Source organism: Antrostomus carolinensis, unplaced genomic scaffold, assembly GCF_000700745.2.
Source record: "Antrostomus carolinensis isolate BGI_N321 unplaced genomic scaffold, ASM70074v2 scaffold2377, whole genome shotgun sequence".
Lineage (NCBI taxonomy): Eukaryota > Metazoa > Chordata > Aves > Caprimulgiformes > Caprimulgidae > Antrostomus > Antrostomus carolinensis.
The window spans coordinates 40,471-61,430 of NW_010326433.1; the positions used below are offsets into that span (position 1 = coordinate 40,471).

Genomic DNA, 20,960 nt, shown 5'->3' on the forward strand with positions numbered 1-20,960 from the left:
GGTCAGTGCCACTGGAAATGTTGCTGTGTCCTTTCAGAAGGTTAAAAGGGTTCTTTGGGTATTTTTTGAAGCACTGGATGCAAACATACTTGGGATACCTTGGTGATGTTTAAAACTGCATCTCTTACTGTATGTTACCAGTTTACATGTGTGATGCAGCTAGTCTCTGACTCATTGATCAAATTTGCATGGTTTGAGTTAAAGCCAACAGGGAATGTGGGCAGACAGATTCTGCAATTTGTTTTTGTGCCTGTACTTTTAGAAACCAAAACCACATTAATAAGGAAAATGCTCCTTGCTGGGGGGCGGTGCAGGGGGGGAAGATTTCCTTTTAGATGGTAAAATGTTCTGTATTGTTATTTCTGTAAGATTTGAAATGTTGCTGTTGATGCAAGTGCTACTACAGGTTCTTAATTTTTTTTATATTACTGATAAAATGTATATGGCAATTACTGCTTTATTGGATATAATTGCATCAGGGCTACAGAACCTTGTTGCATCCATTTGAAGCAGATGTAATTGCATTAAGATGGCTCGCATTTCTATCACATAGTTATGCAGAAGCTAGCACTGAGTATCTGATGAAGAAATACAGATACTTGCAGCCAATATCAAATAATTGAAACTAGTAGCTCTCTTTAACATCAAGCTATAGGAGCCCTTTGGTTGGGAAATCCCACAAAGCAACGTGTTCCTTTTCCAAATTCAAATAACTATTTTCTATCTTATACTGTCTTGTTATGAAAAAACTGTTATGTGCTCAAGCAAGCACTAAGAGTGTGCAAGTATGATGATATTCTGCCATTTTTCTGTGATAAAAATTTTACAGCTTTTATTCACTATTTAATAATTCCCTCATGTCTATGACAGTCATAAGTTTCTTTTCAATTTGTACTGAAAGTCATTGTGGAGTATGAAAGCAGCACCAAACTGAAAGCAAGCAATCAGACCTTTTTATTTTGTGGTGCTGTAATAAATAAGATCAAACTTAAAAGATACTTTACTGGTACTCTAAATAAAGGAAACAAAACATAGGGTTATTTTTCCTGAAATTGTCTTTTAATTAAGGACATAGAAAGCTTTCTGTGTTTGTCAAATAGAAAGGTTGCAGCTGCCATGAAGGCGGTACTGTTTCTCTGCCTAGCTTGGCTTTACTTTGACATATAATATCACTTGCTTTTCATCATCTTCTAAAGTTTCTGCATTTAAAAATGTTCGGTTGATTGGAAGATAAAATGGTAAAAGCCACTGGTGTTAAAATGCTAACATAGCTGCTTTGTATTTGATTGTGATGTCCCAGCTTTCTAAACATTTCCAGTAGGGATATTAGAACATTATTTTTAGTGCCTAAATATGGATAACCAAGAGGTCTTGTACAGCAAACGTGAATCTTTTCTACAGCTTTCTCTTGGTAGGAATGGCATAGCATGATTTTAACATTATCACTACGTATATACCACCTACACTAATTGCATATGTTCTCGAGTAGACTATGTGCTAATTAAGGTCTGTTAGAAGATTATTTTATACTGGTTTTCATTAAGAGCTGAATTAAATTTCAGAAACAGAAGAATGGCACCACTATTCAGAGAGTCATATGCCTTAGTGCTAGAGCTGATGAGTGTCCTATAATATTGGCCAGACAGATCACAGAAACCAATTTCATTACATCCTCTCTGTGACTTCATTCAGTTATTTTCATAGACTTGTACTCATGATCTCTTTAATTTTTTTTTTAATTGCTTGAACTTAAGCTATTACTGTGTTTATTCTCTAAAGAATCCAAAGTTGCATTTTCAGAAGCAGCAAAGATGCATGGCTCTGAAGTCACATACACCATTCTTGCAGACAATCGCTTTCCCCTATAGCTTGGAGTATGAGTTTTTCCTCATTTCCAAGTTTTAGATTTTTTTATTTTTCAGTGCTTCACTAAGATTTAGTCACTTCCAGTAGAGCTGTGCCTGAAACACATGGTCTTTGAGGTATAATATTTACTTTATGGCTTCACTACAGACATTTCTTTAGGTAAACAGTGCTGTGTGTTTCAAATGTGTTCACGTTGGAAGATTTGCTTTTAAACTGCATTTGCAATGTTATTTTGCAATGGGATCATTACCTGCAAATTCATCTGTCATAAAATGCAAAGATCATCTTTAAGAATGCTAATAGAATCCTTGATGAAATCTGAACATAGGAGTTGCTGCCAGAGAAACTGCTCAGGCTTTGAAGACTTTGGCTCAGGCAGCACGAGGGGTTGCGGCATCTACTACCGACCCTGTGGCAGCACATGCAATGTTGGATTCAGCAAGGGATGTCATGGAAGGCTCGGCTATGCTTATTCAGGAGGCAAAGCAAGCCCTGGCTGCACCAGGGGATGCAGACAGTCAGCAGAGATTAGCGCAGGTAAGTTGCAACTTTGAGCAGCTACTTGAAGTATCAAACACCCAGCGAAGTTATTCAAAACGCAGCATTAAGTAATGAGAGAGAACAACATAAAATAAGACTGCGGGGAATGCTGGCTGTCTATTCTTTCCAGCAACTCTCAGATGGTAACATCATGCTTATGTTAAACAATGCAGATGGTGTTGAAGTATGATATTTAGTGATCTTTTAGGAAAAGAAATTTATACAAAGATGCAGTTAAGTGCTTTTACCCACAACATTTGAGTAGGCTGCTTGACTGCAAAAATGAAACTGTTAAACTGATTGTTATCAAATTAAGGATTTTTATTCATGTTACATTCAAAAAGTGAATGCATGTTTTCTACGCCTGTGGCACCACTGCTTTTGAAGACTTCAAGGAGTAAGAGGTTCTTTTTTACTGCTTTAAATAATCTCTTATGCGGGGACATTAGTTTTAATCAGGACTTTGAAAAAAGTAGCATGCAAAGGATTTCTGTGATAAGTGTATGGTTAACTTCAGGGGCATTGCCTTGTCAGCAGTGCTGCAGCCTTTATCCCAGGTGCCAGGAGCAGTTGTGGAGCTGCCCTCCCAACTCTGTCCTATCAGATGAGTGAGCATAAATAATGACTACTGCTAAACTACAGGTGAGCTAACCAATGAAGTTGCAAGCCTCAAAAATGGTCGTTAGTCTCGAAATTTAGGAGCTGCTGGTTGCGAAATGTGCCTCCTATTAGATAAATGGCCACTTAAGCCTTTCTCCCTGAAAATGTGTTTACTTGTGTGTTGTAGGTGGCAAAAGCAGTGTCTCACTCCTTGAATAATTGTGTGAATTGTCTGCCTGGACAAAAGGATGTGGATGTGGCCTTGAAGAGTATTGGGGAATCTAGCAAGAAGCTCCTTGTTGATTCGGTGAGATGTCTTTTAACATAAAAATAAATTTCAGAAAACTGAAAAGCAGTTTCAGTTCCCCATGTGTCAAAATATTATTTAGTAAATGTGCCTTAAGTAGACTTCATAAAAGTTTTGTTTAAGTTTATGCAACTTTAAGTAGCTGGTACTTTGGCTGAAATGCTGTTCTAGTTTATGGGAAAGGTGAAATGTGTTTGTCGCTTGTGAAAGCAATAGTAAAGTCATTGTCATAGATCACTGTTAGTTTGGTTTTTCGAGAATGCCAACTGTGACCTAACATTTTGAAGAATATAAAAATTAGAAAATTAGAATCCATCTCCCACCTAGAAGTGATGGGTTCAGTTTAAGGAGCATTGTGGTCGGTCAAAAAATGTTCAGTGCATCTCTGGTCATTTTGTGCAAGGAGAAGAATTGTTATTTCTGTTTAACTGCATCTATGTCAAAAAAGCCCCTTTGTGTACTGGTAATTTGCCAGAATGTTATATGATGTGAACGACTTTTTTCTGCACCTAACAGTGATCCAGCAACCCTGTGAGTGAAGGAGGAATTATATTTTGATATGTTTGTTTAGAGTCATTGTGAAGAGCTGCCAATACTTGTGTGGTGTTCTGGAAAGCTTGTTCATGGAAGTGAATGATGACTTAAGAGACCAAAAATCTCCAACTTTTGCCACTTTGAGTTCATCACTTTGAATTTCATAGTTGAACCATAAAATAGCTATTGTCATCTCTGCCCCTTGAAAGATTTATGTACTTGTCTGTCCTTTGAAAGAAACAGCAGAACCAAGGTCGTTGTATAGATTTCTGATTGACAGCTGTGCCATAGTTGAACTATTCACATACGAACTAGCTCATATTTGAAGCTCGCCACTGTATTGCATTTTGCGTTCTTGAATTGTGTTGAACTTTCCAGTTGTGAAGGGCCAGTGTGATGTGACTGACAGTAAAATAGGGTGCTTGGTCTCTTACAGCTACCTCCAAGTTCTAAGTCATTTCAAGAAGCTCAGAGTGAACTGAACCAGGCAGCAGCAGACCTGAATCAGTCAGCAGGAGAAGTCGTCCATGCTACACGGGGCCAAAGTGGGGAACTGGCTGCAGCATCTGGAAAATTCAGTGATGATTTTGATGAATTTCTTGATGCTGGTATTGAAATGGCTGGCCAAGCACAAGTAAGTTTATCTTGCTAATTGGGACCAAGGATTATCTTGGGCATAGTACCTTGCAGTGCAGTATCTTGGTTATCCGGTAGTACAATACAATGTGCTAGTGTGAGCCTATCCAAATATGACAGGTGATATTTGTTATGAAGAAGTCATCCATAACTGGTTATCCAGAGTGAAGTTAACTCAGCATTTGTGTTTTACACTGGATACTGGTATTTTTTTCCTGCGTCCAGTCAGAAATATGACTTCGTACTCCTCCGAATGGTTTGAGCTGTTAACTAAGTTGATGTGTATATCTGAAGGTCCAAAGATGGGCTGGGCTCTCAAAGCTTATGGAAAAGATTGCTTCTATTTTCATAGAAATACTATGGAGCATAATTTATGTGAACACTGTTCAAAATTTAGCACCTTTCTTTGCTAATTTTCAAATGCTTTAAGTAAAAGGAAGAGAAGATGCATTTAAAATCCAGACTTGATACTGCTTTATGGTGTGTGCTGCTGTGGACCTGCTGCAGAGCAAGCAGGACCTTGCAGTAGAGCAAGCATTTGAAGAGGGCTGACTAAAATGTCATGGATCTGACAGCAAGCACTTGGACTTCCGTTTAGTGATTTAAAATCTGTCAGAGTTTTATTCTGATGAACTCGGAAACAATCAGGAATGTTGTCATGTATTATCTAACTTATTCCTAGTAGTCAAGATACTCATTTAAGTTGGAGATACCTCCTTCGTTTTATCTTTCTGTTTAGATGTACTGAATTACATTAATTGGTCATTTGGAGATGATTTAGCATAACAAATGTCAGTGTATAAAAAGGGTCATGTAGAAGGAGAGGTAGGAGGACTTGTAGGAAAAAGAATCTGCAGACTGATTTGCCCTAGTTAGTAGAAGGAACTTGAAAACCTAAGAAATGATTGCCAAAGGAAAACTAGCCAGAAAGTCTTGAATGTGCCAGTCCTTTGAAATAATTTATGAAGTGTCTCTATGGAGCAGGTGCTTTGTAGACAGAGCTGAGTAGAGAGATTGGACAGTGACCGCAGATTATTCTCTATCAATACTTAATCGTTGAGGTTCCAGATCCATGAAATGAGTTAGGCACCAAATATCTGCTGATTATCTGAAATTGAGTATGAGTTAGGTACCCAACTATCTTTTTAGCCATGGGCCTCATTGACTTCTAGAATATTTTGTTTGAGGCAATTCAGTGAAGGCAAAGGTGGAAATGAAACTGCAGATAGCTACATGAAAAGAGAATTCCAGCTGCTGTTGAGCTTGTGGCCCTTGCAGATTTGCTTATCCTACCGATATTGGGGATGATAACCATCTTAGTTATTAATAGTTGATCTTTCAAAAGAGAATGCCTTCTGTTGTGTCTAGTTATGTGGCCTGAGCAGAATCAAAAACAGGTATTTTTGATGCCCTGCAAAATGTTGGGGTAGGGAGGAAGCAGAATGCGAATACAGAGTAAAAGTTATTCACATCAGCTGAGTAGTATGCAACCTCTTTACATAAAACTCTGAATAGACTATTAGAAAGAATAGAGTAACTTCTATTGATCATTGATAGAACAATCTAGTCACAACTACTTGCTGTGATAAGGCGGTACTTCCCTGTAATTTTATGTACATGCAGGTTTTCCTTTTCAAGCAATGACTTAAAATGAGTAATAGAACATCCAGGTCAGAATGTTTACCAAAATAGGCTTATAGAAAGTTATTTTCTTGGGACAGAGGACTTCCTGGAGGGATCTTTCTGTGTAAGTAATCCTAGTCAGATGCTAGAGAGCCTATGGGTTACACAGAGGATGATAGAATACAGAGAGTGTACACTGACTGAATAATGTGAATCAGTTGTGCCAGGCAGAGATGCATGAGAGTCTTGACAACAAAAGCGTTGTTCAACAAGTAGTAAAGTTTCTCCATTGCTCACTTGTGAATACTGCCATTGTTAGAAACCAAGCTATTTGTTATATGGGTTTCTTTTTTCTGTGATATAAATGAAGCTAGAGGCACCTGTCTGGGTGAACAGAGGCTTTGGTCCATGTCATTCTCCTGACTAGGGTCCCCTGCATGTCAGTGGTTTCAGGTGGATAAAGAAACTGGGTTTCCAAATGTGATCTTAGCTTTTATTACTCTTTATTGCAAACTCTGCACTTAATGTTATGCTGCTCTGGCTTTCCAGACTAAAGAGGATCAGATTCAAGTAATAGGTAACCTCAAGAGCATCTCTATGGCTTCCAGCAAGCTGTTACTAGCTGCCAAGTCTCTGTCTGTTGATCCTGGAGCTCCTAATGCTAAGAACCTCTTAGCTGCAGCCGCAAGGTAAGGATGTGTTGCAAATATCCTAAGATATTTGCTTTTCTCTGTGATATTTATAACGTGTTGTGGGTTTTTTGGTTTTGGGTGGTTTTTTTGGTTTTTTTTTTTTTTTTTTTGTTTTTTTGCTATTGACTCAGTTATCTGAGTGGTTGGAATTTGCAGTTCTACTTAAATGAATATAGGCTGGAGAAAAGCAGGTCATTTTGGAGTAGTTCAGTTCACTGGCATAACTTGTTACCCATGGTGGAAATAAGACCCAGCAGCTGAAGAGTTGGCCTGGTTTTTGAAAGGGACTAGTGTGTTTTACCTGTTGGTTTTTTACCATCTGTGTTCTGACAAGGCAGTAGCTAACAGTAAGCCTCTCAATCCCTGACAAAGAACAGAAATTGAATAATATTCTTACATAGAATGTGCTTAAAAATCATGTTGTGGCTACCTATCACTAACAGTGTGTATGAGTGAGAACACCTGAAAGGGTTAGTTGCTATGTTTATTTGGTGGAAAATACCCTTACTTTAAGGATTCTGTCAACTGTGCCCTGAATTTCATCTTGTAGACCCTGTTTCTCAGTCAAGGTGCTCAGTGTTTATGTGAAAAATAACACCACGTTTCAGTGTTTGACTGGATAATCGGCTCTCCTTCACTTTGTCAAATCCTTTTCTGAATTTTTATTTTCCAAATTAACTTTTTATTCTGTTATCTAAGTTTGTAAATCAAATGTTCATATATCAAACTGGAAGGAGACTGCGGAAGGACAGGTAGACATCACACCTAGAAATGTCAACGTTAAATCAAATGAATATTTGAGATTGTTTGGATGTGACTTATTATATTGTCTTCCAAAATGTTTACACCCACAAAGATTAGCCTAGAGAGGAAGAGAGTGAGTTAAGACTGTTACTTTCTTGGGGATAATGTAGTTGATGTTTGTCCTGGACCTTGAAATAATCCCTTTCTAATAGCAATAACTTTATTCTAAAAAAATAAATCCCCTCCTTTAATGAAGGACTTCTTAAAGAAGTTATGCTACTTTGTCATATATGTTTGGGGAAAAAAAAAAAAAAATCTGACATCCATCTTACCTCCCCAGAAATAAATAGTTTCTAGGAAGATTGTAGGTAATGAAATACTAAGATACTTTTCAGTGACTAAGTTATGTCACTGTGCTAGCGTAGTGGGTTGACCTTGGCCCACTGCCAGATGGTGTCTTGTCCTTTCTTAATGACATTTTCCCAGAGGTGCCACCAGCTTGAGTTGTGGGCTCAGCTGTGTCCTGCAGTGGGTCTGTTGGAGCTGTCTAGAACCAACTGTACCCAGCATGGGGCAGCCCTTGGCCTCTTCTCACAGAGGCCACACCTGCAGCCGAAACCTTGCCACAGACACCCAATACACATGTTGCTATGAGATGAAGCTTCTGTTTCTTCTGGACTAAATTCTCAGTTGTTCACACTGAAGGGATAAATTTTCAGGTGTGGCTCACTATCAAATGCTTTAGTGAGAATGTTTTTTGCTCCTCTGAAGCTTGTTAAAGAAGAGTTTTCTAGGTGAACTGTTTAACATACAGTTAATCCACAAACACTGAAGAGAAAAAATGTAGTAGAACACCGAAGTATTAAATCTTTATGCAGTGTATAGTTAATGAAACACAAGTTTTAACAAGAAGGATAGTTAAACTTTAAAGTATATATTTTTTTCTTCTACTCTCCCTAGAGCTGTAACTGAGAGTATAAACCAGCTCATCACGCTGTGCACCCAGCAAGCTCCTGGGCAGAAGGAATGTGATAATGCACTCAGAGAACTCGAGGTATTACATTTCAGAAGTTCTTATGAATAAAAATGAGCCCCAAATGTTTGTTTCCTTTGTCTGATTAAATGCTGTTGCTGTCTTCTCACTTGGTATCTGTGGCAGGGGTTTTAATTGCATACACAAGGTAAGCATAGAACCTCTGTGAGCATCGTGTAGTTTTGGCCAGAGTGAAATTTGCTGCCCTGTCCTCTCCTCTTCTTCCCTGCTCCTCAAAAGGTACAGTTTAGTCCTTGTTATTCATACTTACTGTGAATTAAGGAAGAATCATGATGAGATGGACATTCCAGCAGTGTAGTGAAGGGAGCTGCAGTATCTTGATTTTTATGCTTATAGAATGTTGTTACTCTCATCCCACCTTATGAAACATTTACCATCTTTTACCTCGTTCCTCCCTGCCATTTCTTAGTGTAGGTTTCCAAAGCCTTGTATCTGCTCTGTCACAGCCAAGCTGATATGGCATGCATGTCAATACAGGTTTTGCAAGGAATGTTCTGGTTCATGAGTGAAATGTTTGGCTGGCTAAATAATGGGTAGCAGGTCAGTTGAAAAATATAATTCTAAAGCTGTCCACTGATCACAGGGACAGTTGCTTACAATAGTAGGAAATAGCATCTTTTTAATTAAACTAAATGTTTGTTTGCTGTCAAGGTTGGAACTTCAAGATATGACTGGCCAGTGTAGAAAACATAAAATACCTTCAAGCTTTAAATTTCTATGCCTTGGTATCAGAAGAATACAAAGGCCATTGCAGCACATGCCAGGAAATTGTGAGCTTTTTTGATGTGCAAGTCCACAGTCATCATCCGAGAATACTGGTAGGAGTTTGCCTAGGAGCTAGTTTGTACTTCTGAATTCTTAGTTTCTTGAGCTTAGAAGTGTTCTCTCCTTGGTTAAACAGAGTGGCATCAAGTCCAAATAACAGAAAGAGAAAAGTGGAAATTGGGCCATAATGTAATGGCTGCCTGAAATCACTGCCAAATGTAGGGATGGAGCAAGCAGGAGTGTGATAGTGTCACTGGGCTAGCCCTTGGCCAGCAGCCAACACAGCTGTTCACCCACTTTCCCCCACCCCCAGGGGATAGGGGAGAGGATTGGGGGCAAGGATTAGGAGGCTTGTAGGTTGAGATAAGAACAGTTTAATAATAGAAATAAAAGAAAACTTTTAAAAAACCCTAATATTAAAATAGTAGTGATAATGATAACAGTAATAAGATATACAAATGAGCGATAACCTGGTGGAACCACTCACCACCAGCTGACCAAGCCCGGCCCGTTCCCAGATAATTCCGGAGGAGCAACAATCCTGAACTGAAACCGCGATCCTGGAAGAGCCAGAGCCTGAGCAAAAACCAGAGAGTATCCCCCCCTTTCTGGTCAGCCCCGGATAATACACTAAACATGCCGGGATATGATATGGGATATTTCACCGACACATCCAAATGCCAGTTTTGGGGTTTGCTATTCACTGAGCTTCTCCCTCCCATTCCTAATGCAGCTGTGAACCAGCCAAACACGGTGGCCTTGAGCTCCAGCAGCAGCTGATAACATTGGTACTTTTATCCAGTGTTCTTCTCATAAGTCTGAACTGAAACCAAACACAGCTATTCTAACTACTGAGAAGAAAATTAACTCTATCCTAGCAAAACCAGGACAAGGAGGAATGAAGTGCCATTTCTCAGGACTTCATGAAAGACTAATGGGGATAGATCAGCAAAACAGTGGGGATGTGAAAGGTCAGAATTCCCAGCTAATGAGCCACAGAAAACTGAGAGCCTAGAGGAGAAATGTAGGGCAGAACAGCCTTAAGAAGGCATCGCAGAGGGTTCTGTGCCAATAGCATGGCTTGCATGGATTGTGAGCAGAGCCCAGGGAGGGCAGAAGGAACATCTGTAGCATATTGAACTTCAGGAAACACTTGCTTGAAAGGGAAAGTTAGTGAGAAAAGCCTGGGTGTATAAAAATGGATTAATTTATGAGAAAATGGGAACTGAGGCAAAAACACACAGTCTTCAAACCAGGCTGGAGACAGGTATAAAAGTGACCCGAGGAACCTATCAGATTTTGGGGAAAGCATTATTAGTAGTCTTAACTTGCAATTTCTCTTTACGATGATAAAGCTCTTACCTCTTCCCTTCATTTCCCCCATTCATTGCCTACTATTTCTAGTGTCCCCAAGGCTTCTTAAAAGTACTAAAAAGTCCTGTTTCTGTAGAAAGAGTATGTCTGAGCTTGGGTTTGATAGACTGTCAGTATGGTCTGTAGTCTTCCCTGGCGGCTCTGGAGAGCACTGTTTAGGGAGGACCTTACTGTATGACCTCCAGTGAGATAGCTAAACTTGCCCAGAGTTTCAGCTGAAACAATCAACAGAGGCGATATAGTAATAGCCAATATATGTCAGTGGGAAGCTGAGCTGGCTTGTCTTTCACTGTTCTGTTTCCTTACATTCCAAGGGCTTCTGTCTCCATAGTAGTGCAAGTGCTGCAGGGACACTGTTTGCTTTGCAAGTTGTTATTTAAAGATGATGGAGCACAAAAAATGAAGAGTTGCTTCAATGTCTGTGAGAACTGAGAAAGAGATGAGAAGCAGCTGGAAACTGTTTTCTAGATACAACTTCTTCCTCACATCACCACCTTCTCACAATTTAATTGCTGTAAGGCTTTGAGCTAGACTACAGCTTTTAAAAAGCAATAGCTGAGCTGTTAAAAATATTGTAGGTGTATCTTAATGTTAGGAGTTTAGTTATGAGAAAAGTTGAAGAGTTTAAAATCATGCCTAGATTTCGTTCAGGTGGAAGGCAAATGTCAGATACAGATGTTACTATCTTTCTATACTTAACCAACTTCCCTTTCATTGGAAAGATTAAAAGTTTTTTCTACCTGATATTTGGCAGAAAATAGCGTTCGTCCAAACTCGGGAAAAGGCATATTGCAGATTTTTTTACATGCAAGGGTATTAGTCTGCTGCATTTTACAGCTTTTTACAAGTTTTGTTATGTAAATACACTGATTCTTCCCAGTGAATGTGTGACTGACTTTCATGTTGTTATTTCCAGGAATCAGAATTACATCAGAAAAAGAAATTAAACCCAACTACTGTATTAGTTTTCTAGCAGAGGGAGATATGTCAGTGGAATCTGTTGACAGTAGTAAGAGGCAGGCAGGCGGCTGACTTGCACTTAGTTTGTTAGCCCTTTGTGTCTCTAGACAGTACTCAAGAAATGGTATCTGGTTTTCCTGTCACTCTTGTAATTCCATTTATGAAATTTAAAACGGTACTGAAAACATGTATTAGGCTGTTGACAATAGACAGAAAAGCAGTTACCTCATGTCAGCCAAGCATCGCTGACTGACTGTAAGTCACTCATCACAAACACGAGGTAAACCACACCAGCCTATACTTCTAACAGATTTGTAGAGCACAAACATGCAGTTACCACAGTTCACTTAACGTAGGGTAGCATTCCATGTGTAGCACCTTCACTTGCATGTGAGCCCTCAGTGAGTGCGTAGTTTTGTTTGCTTGCTGGAAACAAAGTTGTAAGATCACACTGGTACAAGCAAAATAGTTGTGATGGTCTGTGTTCTTCCCAGCTCAGTATTTCAGGCTCTGTCAATAATCAGAATATCTTTTGTTATTTCAGACAGTTAAGGGAATGCTGGATAACCCCAATGAACCTGTGAGCGATCTCTCATATTTTGATTGTATTGAGGGTGTAATGGAAAACTCAAAGGTAATTTCCTTTTCCCACCCCTGTGCCAATTGTAAAGTGCATTTTGAATATCAGAAGTTTCTACGTGGATATCAAACATGTTGGAAATGCAGCAGAGTATTTATAGCGAAAATGTTGCTGCATTCCTTGATAAAACTCAGCCTGAGATAGGTCTCTTACAGATAATTTCAGGTTTTGGTCTCTTAGAAGGCATATTGCCCTGGTAATAAATTTTAGTTCCTGTGTATTAGACAGCATGTCGTACTTTCATGATATATTTTGACTGCAGCTATGTTAGAATGGCTCAAAGCGTAAACAGTTGGCAGTTAAATATTGTGTCATTCTGTGCGAAACAGCTCAGAGAAATGTCTGAGCAGTCCAGATATTCCAGCACATCAGAAAATCTGTGTGAAATCTCTGAAGTTATTTTTAAACGTACCATGCTATACATCTCTCTCTGAAGCTTTGCTTTTGGTGTGCTTTTTATCTGATGTGTTGGAATTGTCTCAGACCCTTCCATCTCTAAAATGAAAAGACAGTGCTCAGTGGATATGCATGTCACCTTGCATCTAATACTCTAGAGCAGTCAGATCTTACTTTGCATTTTAAAAGAAAATAAACTGAAATCAGGGGGAGACACTGTGGGAATTAATGTGTATTCTGACATTCAGATGGTTACAGCAGACTAGGTACAATTTTACTTCCACTGAGTTTCAGTGAATTTGGGGGCAACGATGTTGCCAGATGTGTCAACAGCAGCTGTGGGATTGGTTGTCATGTTCTGCAGTTGGTGAAATGTGCCTAGTGCCAGGCTGACTGGGATGACTATTGGATGATGGCAAAAATAATGGGGATTAATTCTGTATCCTCGTAGTCATTTGCACTATAATAGCGTTTGTTCAGCACCGTCAATCCAGTGTTGGTCTGCACGCCTTATCCCTTATGCTGTACAGAGGAATGCGCCCAATTCAGTGAAGTCGCTAGCTAGCTAAAATTTCTAGAAGCCAAGTCAGAGGTTTGTGGGCCAGAACTGACTCAAGACCAGGAATCATTTGCCGTTGAGTGGTAGGGAAGCATATTGGGAAGGTAACTTTGTTTTTTAATTTCTGAGGTTCTTGGAGAATCGATGGCGGGCATTTCCCAAAATGCCAAAACGGGGGATCTTTTAGTCTTTGGAGAATGTGTTGGAGTTGCATCCAAGGCTCTCTGTGGCCTCACAGAGGCAGCAGCTCAGGTAAGCTACTAAAGTCTGTAAAGGAAGTATATGTTTTAATTTTTTTTTAGACAGCTCCCATTGTGAGCGTGTAAATCTGAGATTCGCTTCCTTGTGTCCAAATGATGACCTTGTACTACGTGGCATGCTCTGTGTGGATGCACAGAGACTGTGCATATACCGTTGTACATTGCAGAAGCAGCAGCATGTAGTAACATGCATATTTTATAACGGAGGGAAATGACATCAAGAAGGAGACTTTTCTGAGGATAAAGCAAATGTCAAAGTTGCAGCATATGGAATTCATGTTTGCAGCTCAGGCTCTGAACCATTACATCATAGAGGAGCACACAATAAACAGCCACAGTTAAATGAATAAATGAGTTTGATATAGTTTGTAAAAATTCATAAGGAGTGCTACTAATTTCAGACATGTAAAATAATAAGAAACCTGTTTCAGCTGTTAACATACTTTTCGAATAACCTAAATTCTTAAGCTACTACAACAAATGAGAGTCTGGAACTGGTCACTGTGGCTTCACTGATCTGATAACTGGGTGACTTAAACTCCTGAGAGCTGATACAGCTTCTTCAGTGAAGGGTTTGGCCATGGGCGATCATGCTTTGCATCTGGAAGCCACTTCTTGATTTCCCCAAACATGGAATGTCTAAGTGCGGACTTAATCTCCTGCACATCTAAACTTGTGTTGCCTTATTGGCATATCAAGGTGACAGATAATTGTATCTGTAACAGAAATTCATCAAGAAATCTTCAAATATGGTTTTGACAGTTCGGACAATTCATCCTTGTTGAAACTTTTGTGTAACTGAGAAGGAAATTAAGTCTGGCCATCAAAATATCTTGAGCTGCAGTGAGACCAGCAACTGCAGACTTGAGGGGTCCTACGCTCAGCAGCAGTGCATTTGCTGTGAATTGGTTTTCTACTTAGGGCTGATGAAAACCCTCACCATCTGCAACTGTGGCTAATCCAGTAAATAATTGGCTGATGCTTGTGACCATTAAAGCTCTTTCCATTGGCTATGCAAGTGAAAAATAACGTTTCTGGGGATACCAGCTGCTTAAACTATGGGTAGTTTTGTTTTGACTAAATAAATTTCACAAGTGGAAGGATACCTTTTCTCAGTTTCAGAGGATAGCGGAGATTTATTACTAAATAAATGGTAATAGTATTTCACAATATGATTTCTGGATAATCTCTGACCACCATGTGCTATGACATACGGCAAGCATATCAAAGAACCAAGATGGATTTATCACTGTTTCTTACGATTGTTTTCTTCCTTTCTCCATTTCTAGGCTGCTTACCTGGTTGGCATCTCAGATCCAAACAGTCAGGCTGGTCAGCAGGGTCTCGTTGACCCAATTCAATTTGCCAGAGCCAATCAAGCAATCCAGATGGCTTGCCAGAATTTGGTAGATCCAGCAAGCAGCCCATCACAGGTGATTCCAGAGGATTGCAGGGAGAGTGTCATTGTTAGGACACATGACTTTGCTTTATTTGTGACCAAGTAAAGGAGTTTTGGTTTGAAACTGTTGCATGGCTTTGAACTGCAGCTTTGCAGAGCTAGAGTAAAGCAACTGTCATGCATCTTTGATAATCTGCTTGTTTTGTGCCATCTCTTTTTACAGGTACTATCAGCTGCCACAATTGTGGCCAAACACACTTCTGCTTTGTGCAACGCTTGTCGCATCGCTTCATCAAAGACAGCAAATCCTGTTGCCAAGAGACACTTTGTGCAGTCTGCCAAGGAAGTTGCAAACAGCACTGCTAACCTGGTTAAAACTATCAAGGTACCAATGCTGCTTAATTGTGCTTCCTTCTTCCTTTGTGTTTTTCTTTTTTTTTTTTTTCTTCCATTGAGACAGAATCAGAACAGTTAGAAATATCTTTTTACCTTCTGTAATATGTATGGTTTAATAAATCATTATTTTTTTGAAGACCTGAATTGAAAAACACATTCAGTGGTATAACTGTGCCATAGCTGAGATGGCAAGAATTGGGAAACATTAGTGTTATGAGAGGCATCTGGCTCATCCTGTATGAGATACCTCTGTGTCAATGTACTTAATGAGCTTGCACCATGAGAATAATTTGCAAACAACTAAATGCAAAGGTTTTTAATGGTGTTGCATTGCTCAGTATCTGGAGGTTTGTGAAGGTATTTCTGACAGCTTTACCATAATTATAAGAGAAAAATAAAGAAACAATACTGGGAAGCAAACAGAAGTTTAAGTCTCCTGTTAATAGTAATCTTTTATTTTGCAGATACCTGCCTGCAATTTTTCAGGAGGTAGCTTTTCCTCATGCAAGCATAAATAATATTCATTAAGTCATAGAGGAGTCACGATTCTAAAACCCTCGGGAAGCCATTAGCTGATCTGCTACTGAAAGTCTTTTAAAAATAATTATGCTCTTAAGACTGGAAGGTTCTATTACATTATACAGAAGGTCCTTCATATTTCCTATAAGATTATGAAAGAGATCAGTGGACTTGTGTGAAAATGAGAGCAATAAATAATTATTGGTTTGCTTAAAGAAAAAAAAAAAGAAATTAAAAATCAGTCTGTAGGAAAGGACCACCTTGTTAGCCACTTCCACCCTTTGGAGCATGAGGTGCCAAGACATGATTTATGAGCATCATCAGATTGCAATGATAGAAAACCTTTATTCAGTCTTGTGAAGCAAAGCAGCAGTTTTAAGTTTAGGTTTAATAATCTAAGTAGCTAAGTAACAATAGCTAAGAAAGGCATGCCTAAATGATCACATTCTTTGCATTAGCCTTGTATATGGGGGAACTTTCTTGTATCATAAGCACACAACTGTTATAAAGAATTAAACCGTCTTCCTTCAATTTTGCAAAGAAACCCATTCAGACAGAACTCAATCACAATTTAATTTCCAGGCCCTGGATGGTGATTTCTCTGAAGAGAACCGCAACAAGTGCAGAATTGCTACTGCACCTTTGATAGAAGCTGTGGAAAATCTGACAGCATTTGCTTCAAATCCAGAATTTGTCAGCATACCAGCACAGATCAGCACTGAGGTAAGGCAGGATGTTGCACTTTCACCCTCAAAAAGTTGAAAATGTTGAATTAATCGTGTGGTTGGGAGAGAGGAAGTGAGTGTAAAGGCCTGACTCTGAAATGTCTCTCTGTTCCTGGGTGTTCGAAGAGTATTCTGCTGTCCTTTGCTTAACCTCTCACTTTGAGTTTTGCACCAGTAGGATAAAAGTAGTTAGGCTACAGTAAACACTGCCAGTCTCCTGTTAGGAAAGTGATCTAAGCCTGTCCTGCAGGCCTGTAGTACCTGGGTTTGCCAGATCACCGGCCATAAAATACAGAGATGATGACCCAATTAGAGTGTTGTAGTCCAAGTGATTTCTGGGAAAGGAGCACGCTTGGTTGGATCTTGCAAGTTTTGTGACAAATAAAGTTTATTTTCAACGATATCACCATCGTTTATGATTAGACGAGTGTCCTTGTTTTCTTCTGTTTCTCAGATGGATGATGCCTTTCTCAGCCTGAAAATTATTTAATTCCATTATGGAGAAATGCAGTGATTTTAGTACTATTTCCATGTTGACTGTCCACGAATATAATAGTATGATACAAGATATGATAATGCTATTTTAGCACCATTAATTGAACAGATTTTTAGGAGCAGAAAGTGTGGATGAACTCAAATAATTATTTCAATGTTCTTTGTGTTCTTGTACCTTTCTGACCCCAGGGATCGCGAGCACAGGAACCAATTCTAGTTTCTGCTAAAACAATGTTGGAGAGCTCATCTTTATTGATCAAAACTGCTCGTTCTCTGGCAATAAATCCAAAAGACCCTCCTATGTGGTCTGTACTAGCTGGACATTCCCATACTGTCTCAGATTCTATCAAAAGTCTTATCACCTCTATCAGGTATGTCTGTTGTAGTAACTTTTTTGTGTCCACGTTTAAGGCATAATAATTGAGCAGCCATTTGTAAAGAATAATACTGTATGGCCATTAGCACTCTGGTATTTTTCAGTAATGGAAATTATTTATTCTATCATGTACAATATCTCCCCAGTTGTGCTGGGTGTTTAATCATAAGTGATGACTGCAGCACTCTGCAGCACAGAGTTCTTTGTATCTTGTTCTCCTTCCCTGGTTCGACCTCCAATTCCATTTAGGGTGAATGTAATAGGGAATGCTGTAGAATAAAAAAATGTAGCTAATATTACCTCCATCCAACATACAGCACATGGAAAACAGCTTTTTTTTTTTTTTTTTTTTTTTTTTAACGTGAGTCAGTGTATAAATTACCTTTGCTATCTGTTCTTTATTAGTATAGTGTTCTCGGATTAGTTGCAAGAATGCTGTAGCAAGAAGTGAATAATCTTTATTTTTTGGACTAAACCTGTCCTATCCCTTTCTTACTGAAAATTTTAAAAGTGTAGTTCTAGACGTAACCTCTTAATATTGATTAAATTAAAATGGTATGGAAACAGTGAACTAAGGAATATTTACAGTTTCATTGATCTTTGATAATGATTGTACTGAAATAGCAAACTGCATGTCAGGACAAAGTACTCGGAAACCTAGCTCTGTCTCGGCTAAAAACCCGAACAAGAGATACCTGGGACCGAATGTAACACCTAATGCCTAAGGAATTGTTTTCCGAGACAGTCGATGGCACTGCATACAGAAATGTGAATATTTTTTCCTGGTGTCTGTTGGGTTTTCATGGTGACCTTCATTATTGCGCCAGTCTGGCCAGCCTGAGGAGGCTGAATTTGCATTCTTCTTCTAAGGCAACACATTTTTTTTTCTGTCTAATCATTGAGAAGAGCAATACGTACGTGCGTATGAAAGTGTGCAGAGTAGTCCGTATACGTACCAAAATCCCGTAGGGAGAACAAAGCTAACTTCTGTCCTCATTGCTCTCCTCCCACGTGCTTTATGTATTGTCAGGTAATGAAGTACACTTGTGCGCACGCATGAAAGAGCCTGCGTCCTTCCCACCACGCTCAGCTTACTGTCTCTGTCTTTCAGAGACAAGGCCCCAGGCCAGCGAGAATGTGATTTCTCCATTGATGGGATCAACAGATGCATCAGAGACATTGAGCAGGCCTCCCTTGCAGCTGTCAGTCAGAGTCTGGCCACCAGAGATGACATCTCAGTTGAGGTAAGGGAGATAGCACAGGGCGAAACAAAGTAATGCTGAGCCGCCTCACTTACCCTGTTGCTTTTCTTTTCCATTTGAAGATTTGGAGCACAATCTACAGTGAGGGGGGAGAAGTATTCTTACTGGAATCTTTCTAGGCAAAAGCACACGCTGGCCAAGGTGTATCACTTCTGGAAAGATGCCAGAATCACTAGGCATCTAGGAGTAGGAGTGACAGCAGTTGGTTTTAACCACCACCCACATATTACTCTGACTTCCTGTGCTGATGTGAGTGACTGATAGTTAGTGTGAATTAAAAGCCAGTATTTATGTCTCGACAAGGCCAATAATATGCTTTTCTTATGCTCCTGCCTCGCATATGGTCAGCCCTCATCTCTGTCCCTCGGAGATGTCACTTATTTCCTTAGTCTTTCCTTACTGGTGAATTTCTCCTGCTGGCTTCAAAGTTTACAGCAGAGCTTTTTGCTTTTGTGCTGTCTGCTTGTATTGTCTGCTTTGAAGAATGTTTCCTTGTATTGAAATCAGAGCTCCCGCTGGTTTCTCTGATCAGTGCAGTGACACTAAATCTTTGGCAGGGCAAGAATAGTTTTGGGGTTTTTTTTGTCACGTTGCAATGAGAAAGGACACCCACTCTTGAGTTTGCTACTATCAGCTGGAGTAGGAGGGAGCCATCTTCCTCTCTCTCTCCCCAGACTTGCCATATCAGTCTAAAGAGGAGCAGGCCTATGTCAGGAGTAGTGTTGTTGAAACAGGGTAAAAGCGAAGAAATGAGCATGTACATAAAGAAAGTCGACAGCATGGATTTCTGCATCCTATGGTAGTTTGGTCATTTCAACAGCATTCTGAGTATGCTGGTTGGTCTGAGGGCGATTGTGATGATACAGTACAACTTGATAAAAGAACAGCTGTGATAGTAACTGGTGATTTCTCTTTATATTAGGCTCTACAGGAGCAGCTGACATCAGTCGTCCAGGAAATTGGTCACCTCGTTGATCCCATAGCTACTGCAGCTCGGGGAGAGGCAGCTCAGCTTGGGCACAAGGTACTGTCCTACCATTATGAAAGGTATTTGAGATCTCAGATAGCTGGACATTAGGGGAGATGATGATTTAGCTGCTTTTTCACTTCCTGTGAAAGAGTGGAAGAAAGCATATGGAAGGAGGAAAGATACTGGATTTCCAACTACTTGGAGCCGAGGCGAAATAAACCTGTTCATGTTTTGGGCCATCAGGAAGATATTTCCGTTGAGGTGTTTGGTGAGGGGCAGGTTTACAGAGAAAGGACAAACAAAGAAAGGGGAGAGAGAAGCAAAGATGGAAGGGTGGAGTGCAACGTTACAGGTCTCCCTACCTCTGGCTGTTGCAGGCAGCAGGCATGCATATTGGGTAGGTTCTTCTATCTCTTGTGCTGTATTAAAGGTGACCACAGGACCTGGGGCCCATCACACTCCAGGCTTGTTCACAGAGTTACAGTTCAAATATGTATATATAGCAAAAGTTGGCCAGTTGATGAAAGGTTTGTCAGATCCCCATCCTGATCTGAGGTCCTCACATAAAGCACGCTGCTCCATTTTGTGACCCAGTTTTCTGTGTCGGTGTGATAGTTTAACTCAGCTGGCAGCCAAACAAGACACAACCACTTGAAGCCTCCCTGACCCCTTCCCCCACCACCCAGGGAATCCCCACCTTTCTGGTCAGCCCTGGTTAATATACTAAACATGACATAGTATGACATGGAATATCTTATTGGCACATCCAACTGTCAATTCTGGGTTTTACTAACTACTACACTTTTCTTCTCCACTCCCCCCTTCCAGTCCTCTCTTCTTGGAAACTGCCCAAGCACAGTGTCCTTGTAGTTATCAACATTGTTCTCATAACAATCTTCACTGAAACCAAAACACAGTGCTTTCTAGCTACTCAGAAGACAATTAACCCTATCCTAGCAAAAACCAGGATGTGCAGTTAATACTGGAAAGGAATCACTTTGTAGCGTGAGAGGTCTTCCAGAGTTGTACCCAAGTGACTCTGTTTTGTTTTGGATAACCATCAAATATTTTTGTAACATGTCAACTACTTGCAGTTTTGATTCTCAGTTTACCTAGCCCTTTGAGGCTCACAACGCATCAGGATTGCCAAGACGTAGGTAGTTAGGGAGTTACATTCCTCCTCCTGCTTATTAGGTAAATGTTGACCAAAGTCGACAGCACTTTTCTTGAGCCTGTTTTTCTTGTTGAATGCAGAAGAAACCATTCCT

General features: G+C 39.8%; 1 protein-coding gene across 1 annotated transcript in view; it reads left to right on the forward strand.

Moving 5' to 3' along the window:
• The window catches only part of LOC104527753 (talin-2), a 105,460-nt gene that overhangs the window by 39,618 nt on the left and 44,882 nt on the right, over positions 1 to 20,960 (forward strand). Inside the window, exons 26-38 of the mRNA XM_010171559.2 lie at positions 2,195 to 2,403; positions 3,194 to 3,313; positions 4,284 to 4,481; positions 6,656 to 6,795; positions 8,503 to 8,596; positions 12,240 to 12,329; positions 13,420 to 13,542; positions 14,840 to 14,983; positions 15,173 to 15,334; positions 16,447 to 16,587; positions 17,274 to 17,455; positions 18,572 to 18,704; positions 19,645 to 19,746. Coding sequence (XP_010169861.1) covers positions 2,195 to 2,403; positions 3,194 to 3,313; positions 4,284 to 4,481; positions 6,656 to 6,795; positions 8,503 to 8,596; positions 12,240 to 12,329; positions 13,420 to 13,542; positions 14,840 to 14,983; positions 15,173 to 15,334; positions 16,447 to 16,587; positions 17,274 to 17,455; positions 18,572 to 18,704; positions 19,645 to 19,746 — 1,838 coding nt within the window. The remainder of the gene's footprint in view (positions 1 to 2,194; positions 2,404 to 3,193; positions 3,314 to 4,283; positions 4,482 to 6,655; positions 6,796 to 8,502; positions 8,597 to 12,239; positions 12,330 to 13,419; positions 13,543 to 14,839; positions 14,984 to 15,172; positions 15,335 to 16,446; positions 16,588 to 17,273; positions 17,456 to 18,571; positions 18,705 to 19,644; positions 19,747 to 20,960) is intronic.